General features: G+C 44.2%; 1 protein-coding gene across 1 annotated transcript in view; it reads right to left on the bottom strand.

Moving 5' to 3' along the window:
• The window catches only part of si:ch73-138n13.1 (zinc finger CCCH domain-containing protein 13), a 63,934-nt gene that overhangs the window by 23,910 nt on the left and 12,579 nt on the right, over nt 1-27,445 (bottom strand). Inside the window, exons 3-6 of the mRNA XM_062999439.1 lie at nt 26,660-27,445; nt 25,243-25,321; nt 14,287-17,430; nt 12,508-12,630 (exon numbers count right to left, since the gene is read on the bottom strand). The exon at nt 26,660-27,445 is cut by the window's right edge and continues 241 nt beyond it. Of these exons, the coding sequence (XP_062855509.1) occupies nt 12,508-12,630; nt 14,287-17,430; nt 25,243-25,321; nt 26,660-27,445 (4,132 nt within the window). The remainder of the gene's footprint in view (nt 1-12,507; nt 12,631-14,286; nt 17,431-25,242; nt 25,322-26,659) is intronic.

Below are 27,445 nucleotides of genomic sequence, written 5' to 3'. Positions count from 1 at the left end.
AACGCATTCAATTCAAAATTCTTCTATTCACTCACAAAGCTCTCCATAATCAGGCCCCATCCTACCTCACCGACCTGCTCCATCAGCACATTCCCTCCCGTAGCCTTCGCTCTTCTGAGGCTAACCTACTGTCCATACCCTCTAGGACCAAGCACCGGACCTGGGGTGACAGGGCCTTTTCCATAGCTGCTCCATCTTTATGGAATGCTCTCCCCAAACACCTACGAGATTGTCCTGACCTGTCCAAATTCAAGTCACTTCTCAAAACTCATCTATTCAATATGGCATTTAACTTGTAACAACACGAAATAAATGCTTTTATTTTTGCTATTCTTTTTAATAGTTTTTATACTTAGATCACGACAGAAATGTGAAGTCCTAGATCCTAAAACTTGTAAAGTTTTCAGTTTCCTGATTGCATGTAAATCTGTCCTGTTTCTGTCTAATTTTAAGAAATTGTTCTATATTTGTTGTTCTCTCTCATAATTTAGCTAATTTTTAATGAACTGTCTTATGCTGCTCTCTTTGTTTTTATCTTAATTATTCTTGATGTTGATGTACTATTTTGATTTTGTACTATGATTTGTATGGTGTATGTACGTATTTGTTTTGATTATTTGTCTTATGTAAAGCGTCTTTGAGTATCTTGAAAAGCGCTATATAAATAAAATGTATTATTATTATTATTAAAACGTCTGTTATAAAATATGGTAGCTTGCCTGGCAATTTGTAGGTCCCTAGAAAGTCAAGGAGCCATGGTAAACGACTTCTATGGAAGTCAAGGGCCCCATAGCAGGGGCCCTCGTGATCAAGGGCCCTCTAATGGTATGCCCTGCTCTTCTCTAGGGCCCCCTGGTAGGGGCTCTCATAACCAGGGCCCTCTAAAAATATGCCCCCCTCTTTCCTAGGACCCCTAATAGCCAGAAGTCGAAGTCAGAGCAGTGCCACAACGCCTCATCCATTTTCATAAGGGGCCCAAAAGCATGGCTAGGGCCCAAAAGCATGGCTGGGGCCCCCAAAAGCATGGCTAGGGGCCCCAAAAGCATTGCTAGGGGCCCCAAAAGCATGGCTAGGGCCCCCAAGAGGCCCTGGGGTCAAAGTCCCTAATAGTCAGAGGATCCTTAAAATGGAGGGCCCTCGGAAATAAAAATATATTGTATCATAAATGTTGATAGGCATCGCAAAATGTTTTGGGCCAGGGCCCCCCGGGGCCCCCTGACCTCAAGGGCCCCTGGGCGCTGGCCCCACTGGCCCGGTCAGTAATCCAGCCATGTCTCCAGTTCACCTCACTTGCACGTCTTTGGACTGTGGGAGGAAACCGGAGCACCCGGAGGAAACCCACACAGACACGTGGAGAACGTGCAAACTCCACACAGGAAGGACCCGGACCGCTCCACGTGGGAATCGAACCCGGGACCTTCTTGCTGTGTGGCGACAGTGCTACCCAACGAGCGTGTACCCCTCGCCCCACACAGGCGCGATAGTCTCAGCGGCCTAATTCCAGCAGGCTGTAGTTGGACACGACTACTTTGGGAGTGAAGTGAGGAGGACAAAGTGCTTTATTCTGGTCAGGTCTGGTCCCACTGGCAAAACAACACCCTAAAACACGCCGGACAGGGCGGCAATCCATTGCAGGGTTTTGGCCACCCCTTCTTCCTTAGACACAGTCAATTATGTGAGTGGTGGAAGAGTACTGAGAGTGTAGCGTGTTCCTCCTATATGTTAAAGCCCTATTTGGGCGCCCAGGTTGCACAGTGGGATAATCAGCTATCACACCAGTTTGAATCTCGGTTCTGCTACCGGTCAGCTTGGCGCCATCTAGAAGACCAGACTTTCACCAAACCAGGGAACCAGGGCGCCTGTACAGAAACCGGAGGAGCGCAGAGAAGAGGGTGTGACTCTCCATAAGCAAATGGGCGAATGGGAAGTATGGGTGAATAAGGAGGGATTGGTGTGTCAGGCTGATATACACCCTCTTTGGATGGCATCAGGGTCCTCTGGGCACGGGTGCACGGGCAAATTCGATATCCAGACTATATCCAAAACTTCTCTACCATTGTAAATGAGTTGTGTTACACTGCCTGACCAAAACAATACAGAAAAGTACCTTCCCTAAACTGTTGCCACATAGCTGTAAGCATAGAATTGATTTCTTACACGGCTTAACTCAATAAGAAGAAAAAAGAGGTGTCTACATACTATTGGTTATATAGTGCTGGCTGTTCGTATCTCTGTTCTGATTGGTCGGTAAATTAACGTGTGTGTGTGTGTTTCCATCTTACTTCTATTACACATGGCGGCCTGCTGATCGGCGCGGTGGACGTGGTCCGTCTGCGCAGGGACAGCCGCTGCTGGCTGCGTTCGCCGAACCTGCGGATGGACTCGCGGCTGCGTGTGGCCAGGTTGCGTAACGAGGTGGTCCTTTTAAACGTGCCCCCTTCCTCTCCGTCTCCGGGCCGCTCCATGGCGGTGGAGACGAAACTGATGGCGCCGTGCAGGGAGCGCCGCACGCTGCCCATCCAGTCGGTGACCTGGCTCTGGGCCACCGTGAGCTTCTCGCCCAGATAATCCATGACGGAGGGCGGACGGGATGCGAACCGAATCGGACCGGGTCGCTGCTGTCTGGGTCTTCAGCTGGAGGCGGTGTGGAACATCACCAGGAGGTTCCGAACAGGGACGTGCTGAGGTCAAACGGTTGAAGGGTTTCTTCAAGGGTGAGCCTGATCCTGGTGGACCAAATCTGTCCAAAATAAAGGACAATGGACTCGAACCGAGACTTTATCTCAGATAAAGAGTGCAAAAATGGAAAGTGTCCACGATATTCAAGTTAAACAACGTGCTGCTTCATCCAAGTTCTCCAAAATGTTCTCCAATGTATGGAGACGCCACCAAAACCTCCAAAAAAGATTTTTCCTCAATAAAATGATCCTCCGTATGAAAACTCTGTATTACAGACCATCAGCACAAGCCTAGCTGCAAAAACAACAAGCCCGAAATGTTTTGGAATCGTTCCCAAGCACCTCCGGGCCTCCAATGAGATTTACGATCGTGGCGGGTTCCCGAAGTCGCTCCTCCGTGTCAGTAGCGTGTATCTGAAGCGGAACTTGAAATAAAGTTCCTCTAAATGAAAGCCCCGAGTTCCACCACAAGCAGAAACTTCTGGACTTGGCGCACACAGGCTTTCGGTTTTGGATTGTTCCAAGTCAGTCGACGTTATGAGAAATCCAGGAAATCCAGGGGAGGGAGCGAGAAAACGAGAGCGGGGAGCCTGAAGAACGTCGGGAAGTTCTCGCAAGATCTCGAGACTTTATGAATGCTTTACAAAACCTTAAGTCTGTATTAGTTCAGCTCTGGGGTTGGAACAAATGCCGGATGAAAAAAACGTTCCCAACGGTCACTGCAGGCTTGTTTTGCTCCGAGCTTGGAGCTGGACGTCCATTCGTAGCTGATTATTTCTGCTCTGTACTAGAGTGGCCTGAACATCCGGAGCAGTGTATGAAATCCCAACAGTTCGGTCCAGAATCCACACAAATCAAACTGATCCTTCAAAGTTTCTCCTTTCGTTAGAGCGACCTAGAAACGATTAGTAATATTTGACCCCCCGAGGTCCTTAATGCCAAATCGTGAGTCGTTCTGAGACGCTCTGAGACGCGGTTCAGATCACAGCCTAGTCAGCATGCCTATCGCTTCACGCCTAAATACTGACGAGAGCACCTGACGTCTGTGCTTTCAGTTCCGAGAAGTGCTTAAGATGACAGAAAACGCACAGAGATCTCATAGCTGCATCCAGCAAACCTGGTTCGAATCAAACTATGCCAGATCCTGAGTACTCATGTTGAGGGTCAGAGGGTCATAACGGGCCGGATTTACTGATCTGAACTTCCTGCAGCCTCATAACGCTTGTAAAAAAAAAAAAGCCCTGTCTCATTAAAGCCAATAAAATTCACATCTTTACTGCTACACATGGAAAGGAAGAGAGAAATATAATCCGCAAATCTGCACGTGTGACTGGACAGTCCAAAAACAATCAACAAACAGGCAGAAATTGTCCAATGACGTGCAGCAAACTGAAGCTGAAAATTTTCTTGTTTTTAGTTCCCCTGCGGCCTGGTAACGCGTGTAAGGTGACACGAGATCCGAAAAATGAGGACGCCCCTCGTTCACGCCGATATGATTTGCATATAAATAAGCAGCAGAAGGTAGAACCTGTTCCTCACCACAGAAGTGATCAGAATTCACTGGGCTGCAGTTCAACTTTACAATGTGGTTCACAACGATTCCTGATAAAAACACACCTCGAGCACGCTTCAGAAATCTCAAACGATGCGTACTGCTGCGCTCGCCTGTAGCGCTGCTGCTCCTGAAGGGGTTCAATTTCAACACCACACCTGCACACTGTTTGCTTTAGAGCTGAAGCAGGCAGGTAAACGTACACACACACACACACACCTTTACTCAAACCTGTACAGCAACCTCAGCTGCTTTAACAATACCTCACACACACATGCACACAATGTTCCAGCACTCAATACAGAACAAACTTGCGCAGAGGCACGTCAGAAAACACCACTCCACTCCACTCCACGCAATATTCCTCACGACTCGCCCGGTCCGTCCCAGTAATCCACAGTCCAGTCCAGTAAAACCCAGAATGAATTCCTCTCTGGAGATATGAAGGTTAGACTGATCCGGCGTGGTCGGTCCCGTGCGTCCTCTCAGAGCGCTGGTTCCTCAGTATGCATGTGTGTGTGTGTGTGCGCATGAGTGTGCAGGTAATGGCAGGTAAAAAGCAGAAATGCGTCAGCTTGTGCGGCGTGTGCAGTCCGGCACTAACACACTGACACTCACACCGAGAAACAGGCGAGGGGGAGGAACCGGTGATTCACCAGTGAGAGAGAGAGAGAGAGAGAGAGAGAGAGAGAGAGAGAGAGAGAGAGAGAGAGAGAGAATGAGAGAGAATGAGAGAGAATGAGAGAGAGATAGAATATGAGAGCGAGAGAGAGAACAAGACACTGCAAGTGCTGTATTAGGAGAGATGAGTGGGACGATCAAACAAACAGCACGCTATGTGCCAGCCTGTCACAACCCAAATTATTACAATTATAATAATTCATTATTATTATTATTATTATTATTATTATTATTATTAATATTACTGATATTATTATTATGATGATGTTGCTATAATGATTAATTAATATTATTATTATTATTACTATTATAATTATTATATTATTATTACTATTATTGTTATATGTAATATTATTATTACTACTGCTATTATTATTACTATATTTAATAATATTATTACTAATGTATTTATTATTATTATTATTATTATTATTATTATTATTATTATTATTAATTATTATTATTATTATTATGTTACTATATTTATTATATAATTTTTTTTATGGTCCTATATTGATTTTTTTTTCCATTATTATTATTATTATTATTATTATTATTATTATTATTATTATGGTCCTATATTGATTTTTTTTTTTAATATTATTATTATTTTATTTTTATTATTATTTTAAATATTCAATTATTACTATTATTATTTTTATTATTATTATTATTATTATTATTATTGTTATTTTTATTATTATTATAGTCCTATATTGATTGTTATTATTATTATTATTACTGTTATTATTATTATTACTGTTAGTATTATATATATTTTTTTTTTTTATTCTTTTTATTGTTACTATATTGATCCAAGAGATGTACCTTGCAACCTTATTATTATTAGTTTGTTACTATATTGACTATTGTTATTATTACAAAATTATGTATTATTTTTATTACTATTATTAGTATTATTATTAGTGTTATTATTACTATTACTATTATTATTACTGTTATTATTATTATTATTATTATCATTATTACTATTATTATTATTATTATTATTATTGTTATTATTATTACTGCTTATTAATATTATTTGATCTAATAATCTCTGTGACCTTTCAGAAAATCTTCTGACTGAGATGATTCATTCGCTGGTGCAGGAAGTTCTTTGATGTCATTTCACTTTTCGTCCTCCTGATTTCTCGTTTCTGATCATGATTAACAGGAACCACTAAATCTTAGTGTCCAGATAAATAGGGATAGTTTGATTGTGAACTTTGGTATTAAAAAACAAACCCAGTTCACAGAAAGTCGTCTAGCTTTACTAGGATTAAAAACTAAAGCAACTGAATACACGCAGAGCACAGCGCCACCTGCTGGAGGAGACATTACACTGACATTACATTAACCTGAACATCTAAACTGCTTCTGAGTTTCTCACTCACCCAGATCCAGCATAAAGGCCGGCAGCAGGACGAGCAGCACAAACACGACATCTCGCTCTTCTAATCCAGGAGATCCAGGAGTGAACAAATAAAAGATTCGATTCACAAACTGAAGCTCCAACCAAGTCCAAGATCCAAGTTCTGAGTCCTGTACCAGCTGTAAGATCTGTTGTTCTGAGTCCTGTACCAGCTGTAGAATCTGATGTTCTCAGCTCGGTCCAGGCTGTAGGATCTAATGTTCTGATGTTCTTAGCTCTGTCCACGCTGTATGATCTGAAGTTCTGATGTTCTTAGCTCTGTACCAGCCCTAGGATCTGATGTTCTGATGTTCTAATGTTCTCAGCTCTGTACCAGCTCTAGGAGCTGATGTTCTGATGTTTTCAGCCCGGTGCAGGTTGTAGGATCTGATGATCTGATGTTCTGATGTTCTCAGCTCTGACGTTCAGTGTATGTGACCGCATCAGATGGTGATGTGATCATGACTCGTACTTCACCAGTAACACGACACGTAAATACACACATCTAGAGAGGAAGGACGACAACTTCCTCTGAAAGACCACAGGCTGAATTCTACACACACACACACACACACACACACACACACACACACACACACACACACACACACACCTCAACACACACACACACACACACACACTTGTTACTGTTATCGTCAGCTTCCCTTTAGCTCGCATGGTTTCACCTTTGCTAATCGTTTGCTCGTCTCAGCCCTGCGTGGACTTGGGATCTGAATTATTTCTGCTCTGCTTCTTTCTCTGGAACACCGACATCTTCACACCTTCATTTCGGTGAACTTCGTACTAATTCATCAGCGCTTTGAGCAATTATGATTGAATACAGCTGGTAATGTTTCTGTGCCCATACAGATAGGGTTAACTTGCCTTTGTGGTCTTGCTGAAGGAGCCAACATGCACCCTGTCAGGCGTCTACACAGACACCAGACACTATTGGCTGTGCCTGCGGGGTGGAAGGACCGAAGCCGAATGCGATGGACTGGCACCCTGTCCGGGGTGTTTTTCTACTTGTGCCCAGTGTTTCCCGGTGCAAACGGACCCGCCGTGACCCTGACCAGGGTAAATCGTGTAACGACAAATAAAAAAATAATAATAAACTACTGCTGTGTAATGACCAGGTTTGACCAGCAGATGGCGAAAGATTCACACGAACGTCAGTACAACCTTGTAGGCGCTCCAGGATTTAAACCCTCAAGCTTCAAAATAGAGTAAATTATATAAATTAATTAACCTTTATCATATATAAAGAGTTAATGATTTTAGTATAAATTAATGTATTTATTATCAGTGAGGTAACAGACTGGGTTCAAATACAGAAGTCTCATGGTGTAACGTGAATCCAGCCATGGGGGCCATTAGGACACCCCGAACACCCTGATAAACGCGTGGCTGGGTGAGTCTGGTGCAGCAGGACCGCCGCCCATGTGGAAGACCTTGACTGGCCCTGGCCTCGACCCTATCTAACATCTTTGGGATGAACTGGAATGGAGATTGTGAGCCAGGCCACCTCGTCCGACAAAATTCCTCCCTAATGAGAGGAAACTTATTTAGGGTTAAAGGGGGGACGTCTTAAAGACACGTCATAAAAGCTCCTGAGTTTATACACTACTAAGAGTCAAAAGTATGTGGACACCTACTACTCTATGTACAAGTTTAAGAACAACCACTCTTAAAAGAAGGCTTCTCACAAGGCTTTGAAATATGTCTGTGGGAATTTGTGCCCATTCATTTAAAAGACGACTGTGTTTGTATGGCTGTGCGCTGATTAAATTGACGTTCCAGCTCCAGTTCAGGTCAGGGCTCTGTGCAGGACACTGGAGTTTCTGTAAACCGAGCTTCTTATAGGAAGTGTCATGCTGGGGCCTTCCCTAAACTATTATGAAGATATAATGTGTAGGTGTCCCTATATATACTATATAGAGCCAAAAGTATGTGGACACCTGACTATTAGCATATGCTGGACATCTCAGTTGATAAACAAACGATATTAAAACAGAGTGACCTCTATGTGTGTGATCTATGTAAGTTGGAACAACAGCCACTCAAACACACAAAGAAGGCTTCTCACAAGGCTTTGAAGTATGTCTGTGGGAATTTGTGCCCATTTAGACAAAGGATACCTGTATTTGTATGGCTGTGCACTGATTGAATTGGTGTTCCGGTTCCAGTTCAGGTCAGGGCTCTGTGCAGGACACCGGAGTTTCTGTAAACCGAGCTTTTCTTATAGGAATAGTCATGCTGGGGCCTTCCCTAAACTATTATATAACAAACAGAAATTCAGTCTGAATTCTGAAGATGTAATGTGTAGGTGTCCCTATATATACACTACATAGAGCCAAAAGTATGTGGACACCTGACCATGAGCGTGCTGGACATCTCAGTTGATAAACAAACAATATTATAACAGAGTGACCTCTATGTACAAGCTTAAAGAACAGCCACTCTTAAAAGAAGGCTTCTCACAAGGCTTTGAAATATGTCTGTGGGAATTTGTGCCCATTCATTTAAAAGACGACTGTGTTTGTATGGCTGTGCGCTGATTAAATTGACGTTCCAGCTCCAGTTCAGGTCAGGGCTCTGTGCAGGACACTGGAGTTTCTGTAAACCGAGCTTCTTATAGGAAGTGTCATGCTGGGGCCTTCCCTAAACTATTATGAAGATATAATGTGTAGGTGTCCCTATATATACTATATAGAGCCAAAAGTATGTGGACACCTGACTATGAGCGTGCTGGACATCTCAGTTGATAAACAAACGATATTAAAACAGAGTGACCTCTATGTGTGTGATCTATGTAAGTTGGAACAACAGCCACTCAAACACACAAAGAAGGCTTCTCACAAGGCTTTGAAGTATGTCTGTGGGAATTTGTGCCCATTTAGACAAAGGATACCTGTATTTGTATGGCTGTGCACTGATTGAATTGGTGTTCCGGTTCCAGTTCAGGTCAGGGCTCTGTGCAGGACACTGGAGTTTCTGTAAACCGAGCTTCTTATAGGAAGTGTCATGCTGGGGCCTTCCCTAAACTATTATGAAGATATAATGTGTAGGTGTCCCTATATATACTATATAGAGCCAAAAGTATGTGGACACCTGACTATGAGCGTGCTGGACATCCTAGCTCAAAAACAAATGGTATTAAAACAGAGTGACCGCTATATGTGACCTTAAAGAAAAGCCACTCTTAAAATAAGGCTTTGAAATATGTCTGTGGGAATTTGTGCCCATTCATTTAAAAGATGACTGTGTTTAGACGGCTGTGCACTGTTCCAGTTCAGGTCAGGGCTCTTCTTATAGGAATAGTCATTAGAAAGGGTGTCCCAATAATTTTGACCACATGGTGTGTATGATATATGATTCATTTTTACTGTAAATGTAATTACTGCATTTTATCAGGTGCAATAAAATTATTTTTATTTTATAATTATTGAATTCCTGCCAGCCAATCACAATGCAGGAATTTCATCAGGGTGTAAAACATTTACTCCTCAAGACTCGTACAGTTTCGAACAACCGGCGGAGACCCTGCGTCAATAAAAACATGCAAACGCCAGATTTTTTACTGCAATTACTGAGAAGCTGAACTTCTTTCTTCGGATACTGATAAGATAAACAGGAAGGAGCGCGCTGTAAATCACAGTCAGCACACACACACACACACACACACACACACACACACACACACACACACAGGAGCGTTTGTGGAGGGTTATTTCGCTCACAAGGACGGTGAGATACGCTCAGAGACCTGATAAACCTGTAGATCAACAACCTGGCAACCTCACCTCACCTCACTTCTTCACAACACCATGTGCGCCTGCTTATGCACCACCTACACGATACGGGTTCGAGCCGCACCGGCTACACACGTCTGCGCCTGCAGACGGAGCGAGTAGCTTCCAACATAAAGCGTGTCATTAGTACAGAGACGCTCCTGTAACTGCTGTCAATCAGCAAACCTGTTACTTTCACAATAACCTGTCACACACACACACACACACACACACACACACACACACACACATACCTTCACCGCTGTAGTTGCATGACGTTTTGGATCATTATGGGTCACGGAATACAGCTCAGCTAATCGGAATGAGAAGACACTTCCCCTTATAAACATTAACAAGAACGCGGTGATTAAAGTCAGTCATCTGAGTTCAGCAGGAACCGTGGAACCCTGACTAGCCATGCAAAATAATAAGACAACACTGGACTGATGCCCATTTTGGACTGAGCACCCAACAAGCTCATGGTCAGGTGTCCACATACATTAGTCCACATGTTGTACATTAGCCAGGAACAAATCCGGTCATGAATGCAAATAAAATATGAACAAATGATCCGGTCTGACCCCAAGTTTGGGTCATTCGCATAATATATCGCTTTGAAGTCTACATTTTCAGATTCAGAGCGCAGGGTCAGTCGTTGTACGTCCCCCTACCCTCCCGAAAAAGACGGGGTTAAGGGCCACGCAACATGGGCCGTGGCTGCATGGCCTTCCCTAAACTATTATATAACAAACAGAAATTCTGTCTGAATTCTGAAGATGTAATACGTAGGTGTCCCTATATACTACATAGAGCCAAAAGTATTTGGACACCTGACCACGTGTTTGTGGACATGTCAGTTGATAAACAGTATTAAAACAGAGTGACCTCTATGTGTGTGACCAACAAGCTCACGATCAGGTGTCCACATACATTTGTCCACATGTTGTACATTAGTACATCAGGAACGTATCCGGTCATGAATGCAAATAAAATATGAAGAAATGATCCGGTCTGACCCCAAGTTTGGGTCATTTGCATAATAGATCGATTTGGACTCTATATCGACTCGTGAGCTTGTTTGAAAGCAGGATTCAGAGCGCAGGGTCAGTCGTTGTACGCCCCCCTACCTTCCCGGAAAAGACGGGGTTAAGGGCCACGCAACAGTGGCTGCACGGCAGAGCCGGGACTCAAACCCACAATCTTCCCTAAGATTGAAGCTTTACACACTAGACAGTTGTGGCCTAGTGGTTGAGGTATTGGACTAGTATTCAAAGGTTGCTGGTTCAAGCCCCACTACTGCCAAGCTGCCACTTTTGGGCCCTTGAGCAAGGCCCTTAACCCTCAGTTGCTTAGACTGTTAAATGCTGACAATGTAAATTTTGTCCATGATATTTACCGCGACCCAGGCAACACATCAAATTCATCAAAGCGAAACACAAAACTAATAATGGTAATCTGGTTCCACTGTGGTTTACAAGGTGTAACGTAAAGCCACCACAAGGAGGCATTCGTGTTCAAGTCCATTTTGTGTGAAATGTGTTCATGAAGCGCCTGTTAAATAATAAAATGTGTTTATTTATATATATTTTCTTTATGCATTTTCTCCCTTTTAGCTCGGCCAATTGCCCGATTGCATCATGCGTCCTCTCCACCAATGCCGATCCCCGCTCTGATTGAGGAGAACGAAGCTAACCCACGCCTCCTCCGACACGTGGACAGCATCCTTATGCATCCGTATACACTTTGACGAATGCAGTGCAGCTCAGCGTTGCGTACGGAGAGACACCCTGAGAGCACTCTTTTCTCATCTCTGTGCAGGCGCCATCAATCAGCCAGCAGAGGTCGTAAATGCACCAGTCATGAGAGAGAGAGAGAGAGAGAGAGAGACCCCATCCGGCTTAGTCCCGCCCCTATCTGAACAACAGGCCAATCGTTGTTCATGTGGCCGCTCAGCCTTAGCCGGCAGGCAGAGCTGAGATTCGATACGATACGATATATTCAATCCCAGCTCTGGTTCTAGCGTGTTTTTTTACCGCTGCGCCATCTGAGCGGCCAAACGTGTTTATTTATTATTATTATTTTTGTCTGCGCACATTTTTTAGGCTCGCGGATTTTGTAGGAATCCACTGCTGGCTGGAGTAAAGAAGGCAGTCAAATATACATGGATGGAAAGCAAGAGCGACATACTGGTGAGGACAAGCGACCAACAAACGAAACCAAAATCGTGATGTGATATATTTTTAGCTAAAACTTGCTCCAGGTTCAGGAGGGAGCAGGTTGGAGAAGGAAGGGTGGATACGCGTCCTGACTCATCCAGCTGTTGTTCTGAATAGGTGCGCACGAGACCCGCCTAGTTCTATTATGGGGCGGAATAATTGCGTTGGGACTCACCCTGCGGCCTTGCCCTCGGTCTCTATGTGCGCTGCGACTCCTGAGCCGAGCCAACGGGCCGTCTACCGAACACTCGGCGGGAGCGGATCTCCGAACGCTTCTCGAGCGCATCCGTGAGACCTCCTACGTGAAGACACACAAACACTCTCACAGTCTGAACTGAAAACGCATCTAAATCTGTTATCTGCCTAACATCTGTAGTCATGAAGGTGAGGAGCAAGACGGCGAGTAGTGAAACAGCAAGGGGTCGGTTACGATACGATGATTAACGAAACGGTTAGGAGCGAGTTAGTTAGGAGCGAGATGGTTAGGAGGAAGATGATGAAGAACAAGACGGTTAAGAGCGAGATGATGATCAAATCATTTGAGACCAAGATTGTTAGGAGTGTGACGAAGGGGATGGTGAGGAGCAACTTGGTAGGGTATGGTTACAAGTGAGATGTTTAGGAGCGAGACTGTTTGGAGCCTGTTGATTAGGAGCAGGATGGCATTGAACAAGACTGTGAGGAGCGAGATTTAGGGGAGCAAAATGGTTAGAACCGAGACTATTAGAACCGAGACTGTAAATAGTGAGACTGGTAGGAACGTGTTGATTAGGAGCAAGATGGTGATGAATGAGACGGTGAGGAGCAAGTTGGTGGGTAGCCAGATGATTAGAAGCAAGTCTGTTAGGAGCGAGATAGTGATTAGTAAGTTAGGAGTCAGATGGTGAGGAGCGAGTTGGGGAAGCCAGATGAGTGGTGGGGGAGCCAGATGATGAGAAGCAAGATGATGAGTAAGTCAGTTAGGAGTTAAGATGATTAAGAGCAAGACAGTTAGAACAAGATGGTTAGAAGCAATGCTGTAAGGAGCAACACTGTTGGGTGAGGAGCAAGATCATGGGTAAGTCAGTTAGGAGTTAAGATGATTAAGAGCAAGACAGTTAGAACAAGACTGTTAGAAGCAATGCTGTAAGGAGCAACACTGTTGGGAGCAAGACGGTTAGGAGCAAGATGGTGATAAAGGGGATCGAGTTGGTTAGGAGTGAGACTGTTAGGAGCAGGATGATTAAGAGCAAGACAGTTAGGAGCAAGATGGTTAGGAGCATAAACGGTTAGGAGCTAGATGGTTAAGAGCAAGACTGTTGGAAGTGACACTTTAGAGCAAGATAATGATGAATGAGATGTTGAGGGGTGAGATCATAAGTAAGTCAGCAGCGAGATGAAGAGCGAATCAGTTGGAAGCGAGACTGTTAGGAGCAAGGTGGTGATGGAGGGGATGGTGAGGAGCAAGCTGGTGGGGAGCAAGGCGATTACAAGTGTGCTGATTAGCAGCAAGATGTTGATGGACCAGACAGTGAGGAGCGAGACTGTTAGAACTGAGATATTTACGAGTGAGACTGTAAGGAGCGTTTTGGTAAGGAGTAAGATGTTGATGGACAAGACGGTGAGGATGGTTAGGAGGACTTGTTTTTTCCAAGTTGTTGAAGTAGCAATTAGCTGAAAGCTGGAGAATAAGTTGAGTGTTAGTGGAAGAGACAACAATGTGATGAGCCAGTGGTTCTCTGATGGTAAAGTAGTTTGCAGAAGTTTATAATATTGTTAAAAATAGGTGAATTGTCAGTTAAAGCAACAAGCATCTGATCTACAGAAGAAAATTAATTAATGAAATCATGTTAATACTACAGTAGCCTCCCTTTACTCATGGAGGATATGTTCCAAGTTCCATTTTCAAGTGGGGTCTACTGTATATCACTAATCTGATTATGCTTGGTATCTGCTAGTGCTTGTGCTGACTTACCTGAGAGCTGCTGTTTCTTGGCTCCGTCTCATTCAGTTCTTGAGCTGCTGGCTCCCAGTTAGGAGTCCAGACTGCTTCAGGCACCAAAGACGAGGCAGTCTGGGTCTCCTTTCTGTACCCCAAGGATGAAGGCAGGTTTGAACTTCCATCTGTTGGCGTCATCCAAACTCTCTCAGGCGTCAAAATGTGACCCGGTGAGATTCCAGGGCTGGATGTAGACGTCTGTATTGAAGGTGCTGCAGTTGGGCTCAAAACAGACCCCGAGTTTCTTTCTCCCTGACGTTGGAAAAGCTGCTCGAGGCGTGGTTGCCTTATGCTGACGGACCTCCTGGAGGGCTCAGGGGAAGACACCCATGAGGGTTCGTCGACAGCCATTTCACCTTGTGATTGACCCCACAGTTCATTCTGAGAGTTGGGATATGCTGAGCCTGACTGGCGCCCTCCGACGGACCAGTCTGGAGTGTAGGATTGCATTTCTGTGGCATAGGCTTGGTGCTGTGGTTGGTGCAGGAGTTGAGGTTGAAGAGGTGCTGGAAGTCTTGCTGGTCCAACAGGTTGTGGATGCGAGTCTCGATAACCTTGCAGATTTTGCAGCAAGGCTTGAGGGTTAACTGGGGTCATTGGTTTGGCTCCACCTGCTTCAGTCAACGGTTTAGGTTCTGGACTTGAGAAGGCCATCATTCCAAAGGGATCCACAGATACTCCAGGTTGTGTTTGGTTCTTAAAGGAGTCGACGTCCAAGATCGAAGGTTTGTAAGGTTCTGTATCATGATTTAAAGCTTGCCTGGACCTGGATGTGGGGCTGGGATCGTTTGTACCTATTCTATCACCTAGAGAAACACTATCCAGATCCAGAACCTGGGGTCGTAGAGGGGATAAAGAGGTTCTTTTTGTCCTTTCGGTCGGTATCTGCAAGTCTTCCACTCGGTCGTTCTGTCTGGGAGCTTGTTTCCCCATTCCACTTGCTTTCTGAAGCTGGAATTCAATAAGCTTGCGTCTCTCAAGCTCTTGGATCTTTTTGAGATCCTCCCATGTTTTTTGCTCCTCCAGTTCCTCAGCTTTCTCCTGTTCTGACTGCATCCATCTGTCCATCTCCCTCTGTCTCTCTAGATCCCTTTGTTGTTCAATTTCTTTCTGCCTTTCCAGCTCCCGCTGTATTTCAAGCTCAAAATGCTTTTGCCTTTCCAATTCTCGTTGCTTCTCCATCTCCCTTTGCCTTTCAATTTCTCTTAGCCTCTCGAGCTCCAACTGTTTCTGTCTTTCAATTTCTCTTTGCCTCTCCATCTCCCTTTGCCTTTCCAGCTCCTGCTGTATTCCAAGCTCAAAATGCTTTTGCCTTTCCAATTCTCGTTGCCTCTCGAGCTCCAACTGTTTCTGTCTTTCAATTTCTCTTTGCCTCTCCATCTCCCTTTGCCTTTCCAGCTCCTGCTGTATTCCAAGCTCAAAATGCTTTTGCCTTTCCAATTCTCGTTGCCTCTCCATCTCCCTTTGTCTTTCAATTTCCCGTTGCCTCTCAAGCTCCATCTGTTTCTGTCTTTCAATTTCTCGTTGCCTCTCCATCTCCCTTTGCCTTTCCAATTCTCGTTGCCTCTCCACCTCTCTCTGCCTTTCCAATTCTCGTTGCCTCTCCACCTGTCTCTGCCTTTCCAATTCTCGTTGCCTCTCAAGCTCCATCTGTTTCTGTCTTTCAGTTTCTCTTTGCCTCTCCACCTCTCTCTGCCTTTCCAATTCCTTCAGCTTCTCAAGCTCCAACTGTTTTTGTCTCTCGATTTCTCTTTGTCTGTCCAACTCCAACTGTCGTTCTCTCTCTCGCTGTTTCTCGAACTCTCTAAGCCTCAGTCTCTCCTGGTCTAGCATCCTTTCCTTCTCTCGCTCGAATTCTTTCTGTCGTTGCCTCTCGAACTCTCTCTGTTGCTCGAGCTCCCTCTCGGCTGCCTTTCTCTCCTCGTATTCGATTTGTTGTTGCCGTTCCTTTTCCAACTGTTGTTGCCTTTCAATTTCCCGTTGCCGTTCGAGTTCTCGCTGTCTTTTCAACTCCCTTTGCCTCGCCTTTTCCTTCTCTATCTCTTTAAGTCTCTCCATTTCTCTTTGCCTCGCTCTCTCTGTTTCTTTTTGCTTCTCTATTTCGAGGTCCCTCTGTCTTTGCATCTCTCTCTGCCTTTCTTGTTCCTTCATCCTCTCATACTCGGCAAATCTTTGTCTCTCAGCCTCCATCTCTTGCTCCATTGCTCTTGAGTATTCCTGATCTTGTCCTCTGTTCCACTGGGCCCTTTCATCTGGATCGCTTTTCCTTTGAGTCGGGAAAGCCCTGCGTCTTTCTTTAGCAGAGAAGTCGTCAAACTGGACCTCTTGCTTGGGTCTAATTTCGGATAACATGCCTTGTTCATCATTTCCTGCTTGCTGGTATGCGGTCTCATTGACCTGACCCGTAAGAGCGAAATAAGTAGCTTTGGGCCTCTTTTCAGGTTCGGGCATCATTGGTTTCTTCCTCTCTGGCTCGATCTCCTCCTCGTCTTCTTCTATCATTGCTTTGGCAGCCAGGTGGACCTCCATTTGCTTCTGGATCTCTTCTTCCATCTTTCTCACCATCTCCTTTTGTCTTTCCCTTTCCAACTCCATCTCTTTATCCACGTATGTATCGTCCCATTTTGGCAATGCCCCTACCCTAAGGTAGCGGGTACTGCTCTTCTCTTTGGAGGTAGCAGTCCCTGGTGTAAAACTGTTTCCTTCTTTTATTCCGACGTTTGAAGGCGGTTGCTGTGGTGTCTCCACCGCCTCGGACCTTCGTGATCGAAGAGTAGAAGCTTTCTCCTCCAGGTGAGCAGATGGTACCTTTTCGCAAACTGCGTGACTCTCCTCGACTGCAGAAACCATTTCAAAAACATGCCCCACGAATTTTGGACTCGTAGGAGACACGGCTTTCTGGTAGGTAGCGTGGACCACAACGTCATCATCATCATCGGAAATGGGTCTGGTGTTCGGCTTAATCCGTTGACTGATGCGCCGCATTGGCTTGACGGAGTCTCCCTGGTGAGGTGCGGGAGCTCCGGAGGTCGTGTCCTCCAGCAGTTGGACACTGTGTTTCTCCACCACGTTCTCGAAAAGCGATGCTCGGACTGTCTGAACTCCCATCTCCTCATGTGTCTTTGGAAAGAACAAAGAGTAGATATTGTTAATGATTTGGTTCATTTATACATGCTTTTACTGATGTTTAACTGAATGGGCAGATGTCTAGACAAGAACTTTATATCTAGAACAATCCGAATTACAAGTTTAATATAATTTGCAAGCTCAATGTCAGAGCTTTTCCCGTGAAATATGCAATTTGCTGTAAAATTCTAAATGTAAGGTTTGTGTTTAGCTATTTAACATTTTTTATTCACGTAGCAAATGAACTACAAAGTGCCCCTATATGGTAAGTGGAGCTGATAAAATGGACAGTGAGTGTAGAAACAAGGAGGTGGTTTTAATGTTATGGCTGATCAGTGCGTATATCTCCTATGTTGATGTAATAATATAAATTGAAAGTCGGGTTTAATTATATTCGGGCGACTTTAGACGGGTTCCTTGTTGCCTGTGTTTAGCAAGAACCTCGAGAGGAACAAAGAGTCTGTAATTATCTTCCTAACAGAAGAGCAGTCGGAGTAATTACAGGCTTCTACGGTGCAGATCAGGAACAGAACAATCCAACCATCCTTAATACCAAAAGTTATAACCACAAGCGCACGTGAGCATTCAAAGCGAATTCTAATGAGCCGGGCCAGGTAGCCATGAGCGCTAAAAATAAAGCGAGCTCACGAATGTTTGAGGGGAACAAAGAGAGAAACAAAGTACTGATGAGCTGAAATAAAAGGCTTTGTGATGTTTGTGTAGTCCTGTGGATTTTGTTGCAGCTTTTATAGCAGATTTATCAAAGCCTCTCTCTCAGTTTAACCTTTAGCTCTCTCGCTCAAGGCTTTTTATTAGAGAATATGACTCAACCTGACTCAGGTTACACACCTGACGTGCACCACACCCCTCTGACATCAATGCTGTCTCTTCCAAATCAGTCCGACCCGTTTGGCTTTGTTTGGTTTCCCTGGACACACTCTATCTCCACCCCTTCATCTCCGCGGTCTGCTATCCGAAGCCGATCGCCGGGCCGAGGGTGAGGTTACGTACCGGCTGCTGTTCGTGATGGAGCCTCGAATGCGGTGTGAATAAATCAGTGAACCCATTATCCCTGGTTCAGGGTTAGAAATGATGTAAGGAACGATGTGGAAATCTTAAGCTCATGGACATGCAAAATAGCATCTGGCTTTTATATAGGAATGAATTGTGGTTAACAAAAGTCAAATCAGAACCAGAATACATCAATCAACTAATGGGTTACTAATAATAAATAAATAATAATAAAATAATAAATAATTTTCTTAATATATAAATCATCACTGACTCTAATTACACAGTTTCTGTCAAACTCTGACTGATCTAAACTAAACTTAACACAAGTGCAGGTAGAACTGAAGCACATGGGTTTCAATCCCTCTCGACTGTGCAGATCCAGATAAAAGATCTGTAGAAAGGTCTGCGTACATAGAGGGTGTTAATAAAGAAGGTATTAACTGTGTTACTAAAGGTCTTATTAAATATGCTATTAACTGAGCTAATAAAAGTATTATTACATGTGCTATTAAATATGTTAAGTGAAATTATAAACATATTAATAAAAGTGTTTGTGAGCTAACAAATGTATTATTACAGGTGTTATTAAAGGTGTTATTAACTGGGCTAATAAAGTTGCTATTAACAGTGCTATTATTAAGGGTGTTACAAAGGCATTATAACTATGATGAGTGTTATTTGTGCTACACAAGGTACTACCTAACGTACTATTAACTGTGATTCTAAATGTTATTTAATGTAGTATTACAGGTATTATTAGATGTGCTATTAAATGTGTTATTAAAGGTGCTACTAGCTATGCTATGAAAGCTGTTATTAGCTGTGCTATTACCAATGTTATCAGCTCTTTTATTAAAGATGCAAACAACTGTGCTATTAAAGGTTTATAAAATGTTAATCAATGTGCTATTAGCTGTGCTTTTAAAGCTGTTTTTTTTTGCAGTGTTATTAACAATGTTGTCAGCTGTGCTATTAAAGGTTCTATTAGCTGTGATTACAGGTGTTATTATCTGTGTTATTAAAGATGTTACTAGCTGGGTTATTAACAATTATACAACAGGTAGTTCCGACCTTACAATCTGATTGGTTGAGAAGCGTTCTAAACGTGCTGATATTGGTGATAACAGCACGGTCTTTTCACACCACAACGGTATTACTCCGCTGACGCGTTGCCAGTAACGACAAGCTTCATGCACACAAACGCGCACGCAGACGACACAGCCTTTATTCCCGATCACGTTTTAAATCCATTATCTGATATACAATCTAGTGCACTGTGTAGGGAACATAACCAATTGTCTAATATATTGTCTAGTGCACTATGTAGTGAACATGAATGCGTTATCCGATACACAATCTAGTGCACTATGTAGGGAACATTAATGTGTTTGTAACGCGAACAGTTAGCTTAATAGCCCAGTTAGCAGCTCATACGAGTTCAGTTCTCACCTATATCCTTTGGTGTGTGCGAGAGGTTTTTTGTTTCTTTTTTTTCTCTTTGGAGGTTCTTGACTTTTTCTTCTTGTTGTTCTTACCTCCCTGAAATGAGTTTTTGCAACTTGGGATGTCTGCTTTGTAGTGTTAAACTTTATATTCGTCGTGGAACTACTTTTTGGCGGAAGGTATTGTCAATATTAAAGCATATTTATTATGAAATTCAGGGCTTCTTTAATTTATTTTCTTTCTTTCTTTTGTAAAAACTGTTGTATAAAAGCAATGGGCTTGTTAAGTCTGACGTCACACGTGACGTTTGGACCATTTCCGGGTCCAAACGCAAACAACTATGATATGATAAGATAAGATAAGGCTGAACCTCTGAACCTTTTTATATATATTGTAAAAGCAATATTGCACTAATTGTAATTTTCTATGTTTATTGTCATAAATATTTCCTGTTTGGTTAAATAATACTTATTTGAAGTGGAGACTTGGTATTTTAACTATTGATCATTTTTCCTGGTAATCAATGTATGCTGTTATTCATTAGTCCTCTTTGGTTAGCCCTTAAGAGGGCAGAATTGTATTGGCTCTATATACGGAAAATATATATAAAATATACGGAAAGAAAGAGGACGCGGAGCAATAGATTTTTTACCGTAGTTTTGTTTGTTATACGCCAATTGCGAACATATTGACTTTTTATTTTGTTTTTATAAGAAACTTGGATTAATGGATAAGCCAATTTAAGAAGAAAGTTAAAATAAATAATGTTTGTGGAAAATTATGGAACTCTGTGTCGCTGTCATTGGAAATTGGGTTTACAAACACGAGTCATAAACTTCTAGTCCTTCTCAATAGCGATCTGGACGAGAAAAGGTCTTTTATATATATATATATATATATACAGTGTATCACAAATGTGAGTACACCCCTCACATTTCTGCAGATATTTAAGTATATCTTTTCATGGGACAACACTGACAAAATGACACTTTGACACAATGAAAAGTAGTCTGTGTGCAGCTTATATAACAGTGTAAATTTATTCTTCCCTCAAAATAACTCAATATACAGCCATTAATGTCTAAACCACCGGCAACAAAAGTGAGTACACCCCTAAGAGACTACACCCCTAAATGTCCAAATTGAGCACTGCTTGTCATTTTCCCTCCAAAATGTCATGTGATTTGTTAGTGTTACTAGGTCTCAGGTGTGCATAGGGAGCAGGTGTGTTCAATTTAGTAGTACAGCTCTCACACTCTCTCATACTGGTCACTGAAAGTTCCAACATGGCACCTCATGGCAAAGAACTCTCTGAGGATCTTAAAAGACGAATTGTTGCGCTACATGAAGATGGCCAAGGCTACAAGAAGATTGCCAACACCCTGAAACTGAGCTACAGCACAGTGGCCAAGATCATCCAGCGTTTTAAAAGAGCAGGGTCCACTCAGAACAGACCTCGCGTTGGTCGTCCAAAGAAGCTGAGTGCACGTGCTCAGCGTCACATCCAACTGCTGTCTTTGAAAGATAGGCGCAGGAGTGCTGTCAGCATCGCTGCAGAGATTGAAAAGGTGGGGGGTCAGCCTGTCAGTGCTCAGACCATACGCCGCACACTACATCAAATTGGTCTGCATGGCTGTCACCCCAGAAGGAAGCCTCTTCTGAAGTCTCTACACAAGAAAGCCCGCAAACAGTTTGCTGAAGACATGTCAACAAAGGACATGGATTACTAGAACCATGTCCTATGGTCTGATGAGACCAAGATTAATTTGTTTGGTTCAGATGGTCTCAAGCATGTGTGGTGGCAATCAGGTGAGGAGTACAAAGATAAGTGTGTCATGCCTACAGTCAAGCATGGTGGTGGGAATGCCATGGTCTGGGGCTGCATGAGTGCAGCAGGTGTTGGGGAGTTACATTTCATTGAGGGACACATGAACTCCAATATGTACTGTGAAATACTGAAGCAGAGCATGATCCCCTCCCTCCGGAAACTGGGTCGCAGGGCAGTGTTCCAGCATGATAATGACCCCAAACACACCTCTAAGACGACCACTGCTTTATTGAAGAGGCTGAGGGTAAAGGTGATGGACTGGCCAAGCATGTCTCCAGACCTAAACCCAATAGAACATCTTTGGGGCATCCTCAAGCGGAAGGTGGAGGAGCGCAAAGTCTCGAATATCCGCCAGCTCCGTGATGTCGTCATGGAGGAGTGGAAAAGCATTCCAGTGGCAACCTGTGAAGCTCTGGTAAACTCCATGCCCAGGAGAGTTAAGGCAGTTCTGGAAAATAATGGTGGCCACACAAAATATTGACACTTCAGGAACTTTCACTAAGGGGTGTACTCACTTTTGTTGCCGGTGGTTTAGACATTAATGGCTGTATATTGAGTTATTTTGAGGGAAGAATAAATTTACACTGTTATATAAGCTGCACACAGACTACTTTTCATTGTGTCAAAGTGTCATTTTGTCAGTGTTGTCCCATGAAAAGATATACTTAAATATCTGCAGAAATGTGAGGGGTGTACTCACTTTTGTGATACACTGTATATATATATACAGTGTATCACAAAAGTGAGTACACCCCTCACATTTCTGCAAATATTTCATTATATCTTTTCATGGGACAACACTATAGAAATAAAACTTGGATATAAGTTAGAGTAGTCAGTGTACAACTTGTATAGCAGTGTAGATTTACTGTCTTCTGAAAATAACTCAACACACAGCCATTAATGTCTAAATGGCTGGCAACATAAGTGAGTACACCCCACAGTGAACATGTCCAAATTGTGCCCAAAGTGTCAATATTTTGTGTGACCACCATTATTATCCAGCACTGCCTTAACCCTCCTGGGCATGGAATTCACCAGAGCTGCACAGGTTGCTACTGGAATCCTCTTCCACTCCTCCATGATGACATCACGGAGCTGGTGGATGTTAGACACCTTGAACTCCTCCACCTTCCACTTGAGGATGCGCCACAGGTGCTCAATTGGGTTTAGTCCATCACCTTTACCTTCAGCTTCCTCAGCAAGGCAGTTGTCATCTTGGAGGTTGTGTTTGGGGTCGTTATCCTGTTGGAAAACTGCCATGAGGCCCAGTTTTCGAAGGGAGGGGATCATGCTCTGTTTCAGAATGTCACAGTACATGTTGGAATTCATGTTTCCCTCAATGAACTGCAGCTCCCCAGTGCCAGCAACACTCATGCAGCCCAAGACCATGATGCTACCACCACCATGCTTGACTGTAGGCAAGATACAGTTGTCTTGGTACTTCTCACCAGGGCGCCGCCACACATGCTGGACACCATCTGAGCCAAACAAGTTTATCTTGGTCTCGTCAGACCACAGGGCATTCCAGTAATCCATGTTCTTGGACTGCTTGTCTTCAGCAAACTGTTTGCGGGCTTTCTTGTGCGTCAGCTTCCTTCTGGGATGACGACCATGCAGACCGAGTTGATGCAGTGTGCGGCGTATGGTCTGAGCACTGACAGGCTGACCTCCCACGTCTTCAACCTCTGCAGCAATGCTGGCAGCACTCATGTGTCTATTTTTTAAAGCCAAACTCTGGATATGACGCCGAACACGTGGACTCAACTTCTTTGGTCGACCCTGGCGAAGCCTGTTCCGAGTGGAACCTGTCCTGGAAAACCGCTGTATGACCTTGGCCACCATGCTGTAGCTCAGTTTCAGGGTGTTAGCAATCTTCTTATAGCCCAGGCCATCTTTGTGGAGAGCAACAATTCTATTTCTCACATCCTCAGAGAGTTCTTTGCCATGAGGTGCCATGTTGAATATCCAGTGGCCAGTATGAGAGAATTGTACCCAAAACACCAAATTTAACAGCCCTGCTCCCCATTTACACCTGGGACCTTGACACATGACACCAGGGAGGGACAACGACACATTTGGGCACAATTTGGACATGTTCACTGTGGGGTGTACTCACTTATGTTGCCAGCCATTTAGACATTAATGGCTGTGTGTTGAGTTATTTTCAGAAGACAGTAAATCTACACTGCTATACAAGCTGTACACTGACTACTCTAAGTTATATCCAAGTTTCATGTCTATAGTGTTGTCCCATGAAAAGATATAATGAAATATTTGCAGAAATGTGAGGGGTGTACTCACTTTTGTGATACACTGTATATAGACAAGATGTGCAGTACACTAGTTCATGTCATTATTTAATTTCATGTAAACTCATCAAGAGGTAAGCGGTCATATTTTTAATTCATTACATGAAAACTGACATTTCTGACTCTTTGGTTTTACTTTTAATCAGTATAGCTTATAGCTTATAAAAATCAAAAATCCAGGATATCACATGTAAATTATATGAACATATTACATGTAAATTAAAAACAGCTTGAAACACGTGTAATGAATATACAATTTGACAGTTTACATTAAATTATGAACAAAAATATTACTTCATGATATCTAATTGCAAGAAAAGCGGTAGAAAGACAGTTGGGTAGTTTTTTTCCGACTCGGACACAGCACTGTGGTATATTGAAAATACGAGGGGTCTCAGCCAACTTGGACCCGGATGTGACGTTTCATAAGGTCGACACGTCACGACTTAACAAGCGGATAGAACACTCGAGGTCGTGTGTTATCGTGAATAAAATTCGTGATAACACACTCCCTCTCGTGTTCTATTGCTTAAATGTTATTAGCTGTGCTATGAATGGTTTATTAAATGTTATTAAAGGTGCTATTAGCTGTAGTATTAAAGATGTTATTAGCTGTGCTAATAAAGGTTTATTACATGTTATTAATGATGCTATTAGCTGTGCTAATAAAGGTTTATTACATGTTATTAATGATGCTATTAGCTGTGCTATTAAAGGTTTATTAAATGTTATTCGCTGTGTTATTAAAGCTGTTGTTAGCTGTGTTATTAAAGTGTTATTTAATAGCAATGTTAATATAAAGCTGTTATTAACAGTGAACAGTAGAGCTGTACAGATCTGCTGACCTTCATTTATCCACACTGGACCTCTGATAAGAAGAATAAATGATAATCGCGGGTTGGTGATCTGAGCAGCTCAGGAACTTGAACCACAGTTCAATCACTAAATGTTTCCACTCAGTCTGAACAGTGAAATCACTGCTGAGACATCAGTGCCAGTTTGTCAGGCAGACTGAGGTGAGCGTTTGTATACCTGTAGTAGCCCAGCTTTTATTATAATTGTTATTATAGTTTCATTATAATTGTTGTTAGCTAGATTAGCTCTGTAGCTCTGGTACAACACGGAGGAATTAAACTCCACACAGTAAACGTCTCGAGTGATTATGAACTCTACAGGATCAGATTGTGTAGCATTAGTTATTAGTTCTACCTTCACGTTGAGCTCCTCAGCTTCCTCCTGAAGGCCTCTGGGTTCACTGGAGCTCAAACTGTCCACATCCGCCACAAACCTGTGAAGTCACCAGCGCATTATTCTAGATGGCAGCTAATAATGACAAACGATAAGAAACATTTACATCACGGTTCGATGGGCATGTTTCCATGAGTCTCACGGAGAGCAGTATAGCGTACGGAGAGAGACTAGCTTTATAAAGTCAAAAGCGGAAACACAATGTATATAGAGGGTGCCAGTCCATCACAGGGCATCACACACTAGCCCACACACTAGCCCACACACTAGCCCACACACTAGCCCACACACTAGCCCACACACTCACTCGTCAACCCATTTGCTTGACGCTTTACTTGCTCAATCACCCACCCACTCACCCACTCTCTTGCCCACTCGCTTACCCACCCATACACCTGCTTGTGAACTTTCTCACTTGACCACCACTTTCTAGCTTACTTACTCACCCAGTCACTCGCCCACTTACTCGCCCCACCCTTGTATTCCCACTCGCTCACCCACCCACTCTCTTGCCCACTCGCTCACCCAACCACTCTCTTGCCCACTCGCTCACCCACCCACTCTCTTGCCCACTCGCTCACCCACCCATACACCTGCTTGTGCACTTTCTTACTTACTACTCCTACTCGCTCACCCACCCACTCTCTTGCCCACTCTCTTGCCCACTCGCTCACCCACCCATACACCTGCTTGTGCACTCTCACTTGACCACCTTCTTGCCTACCTACTCGCCCACTCACTCGCCCACCCTTGTATTCCCACTCGCTCACCCATCCATACACCTGCTTGTGCAATTTCTCACTTGACCACCACTTTTGTGCTTACTTAGCCAGTCACTCGCCCACTCACCCACCCACTCTCTTGCCCACTCACTCACCCACCAATACACCTGCTTGTGCACTCTCACTTGACCACCACGTTCTTGCTTACTTACTCAATCTGTCACTCGCCCACTCACCCACCCCCTTGTACTCCCCACTTGCTCACCCACCCACTCTCTTGCCCACTCACTCACCCACCCTTGTACTCCCACTTGCTCACTCACCCACTCACCCACCCACTCTCTTGCCCACTCTCTCTTACCCATCCATACACTTGCTTGTGCACTTTCTCACTTGACCACCACTTTCTTGCTTACTCGCCCACTCACTCGCCCACCTCCTTGTACTCCCACGTATTCACTCATTCACCCACCCACTTTTATCTATGGGCAATTCTACCATGCCCAAACCCACACAGACAGAATCTAGGTTCTCACCAACACCACATGCTTTATCAGCTGATCTTAAGTACCACCCCACCATAACGGTGAATCATCTGCAGAACTTTGCCACCATGACACAATTTTGAAATTTATACATCCAGGCGTATCTCTTACCGTTTGGTCAGATCTAATGGCAGTGGGCGGGGCTTAACCTGCGGCCTCTGGAAAGAGGACGCCACCGCCGATTGTTCCTCCGTGAGCTCTTTGATTCGCTGTTTCACCCTGACAGCTCCATCCGTTTCTGGCACCGGAGAGCGAGGCTCCGCCCCTCGCGAGGCTGGGGGCGAATACGCGGAGGCGGACGAGTCTATGAGGAGGCTGATCCTCCTCTTTATGCCGCTTCCTGCCTTATCCAAAGATTTGGCTTCCGGCCTGTCGTCGTCCTTTGTTCCGGACAGTCGCTCCGCGCTGTCCTCTCGAGTCGGCGTCTCCGGAGTGTTCTCCTTGCTGTCGCCCGTGGCGGGTCGTCTCTGACCGGAGGAACCTCCGTTGGCCTCGAATTTGGACGCGAGGTCGCCGATGAGGGATCGTCTGTCGGCCCAGCGCGGTGCAGGGGTGGGAGACAGGGAGGCACCCGGAGAAAACACAGCAGACACCGGTCTCGGCCTGGAGCCTCTCGATTCTTGAGAGCGGAGAACGACGCCGCCCTCGCCGCCTCCTTCCTCCTCCATCCCCAGGCTGCTCAGGCCACCCATGGATTTCGCCCTGGTAATGAGACCGGTGCGAGGGGAACTGGACACAGCCGATGGACCCATGCTGGTTCGTCGGACCACACTTGTGTTTTCGGTAGGTTTGGGATTCACGGGTTCGTTAATCGCAGAAGGTCCGGACGTCTGAGCCGCAGGTTTAGTTCCAAGTTTTACTGACGCCGGCCTGGGTTTGCTTGTAGGTTCAGGTTTG

This window comes from Trichomycterus rosablanca, chromosome 7 (genome assembly GCF_030014385.1).
Source record: "Trichomycterus rosablanca isolate fTriRos1 chromosome 7, fTriRos1.hap1, whole genome shotgun sequence".
Classification (NCBI taxonomy): Eukaryota; Metazoa; Chordata; class Actinopteri; order Siluriformes; family Trichomycteridae; genus Trichomycterus; species Trichomycterus rosablanca.
Note: the sequence above shows the minus strand (reverse complement) of the source record. Positions and strands in the feature narration are given on the sequence as shown.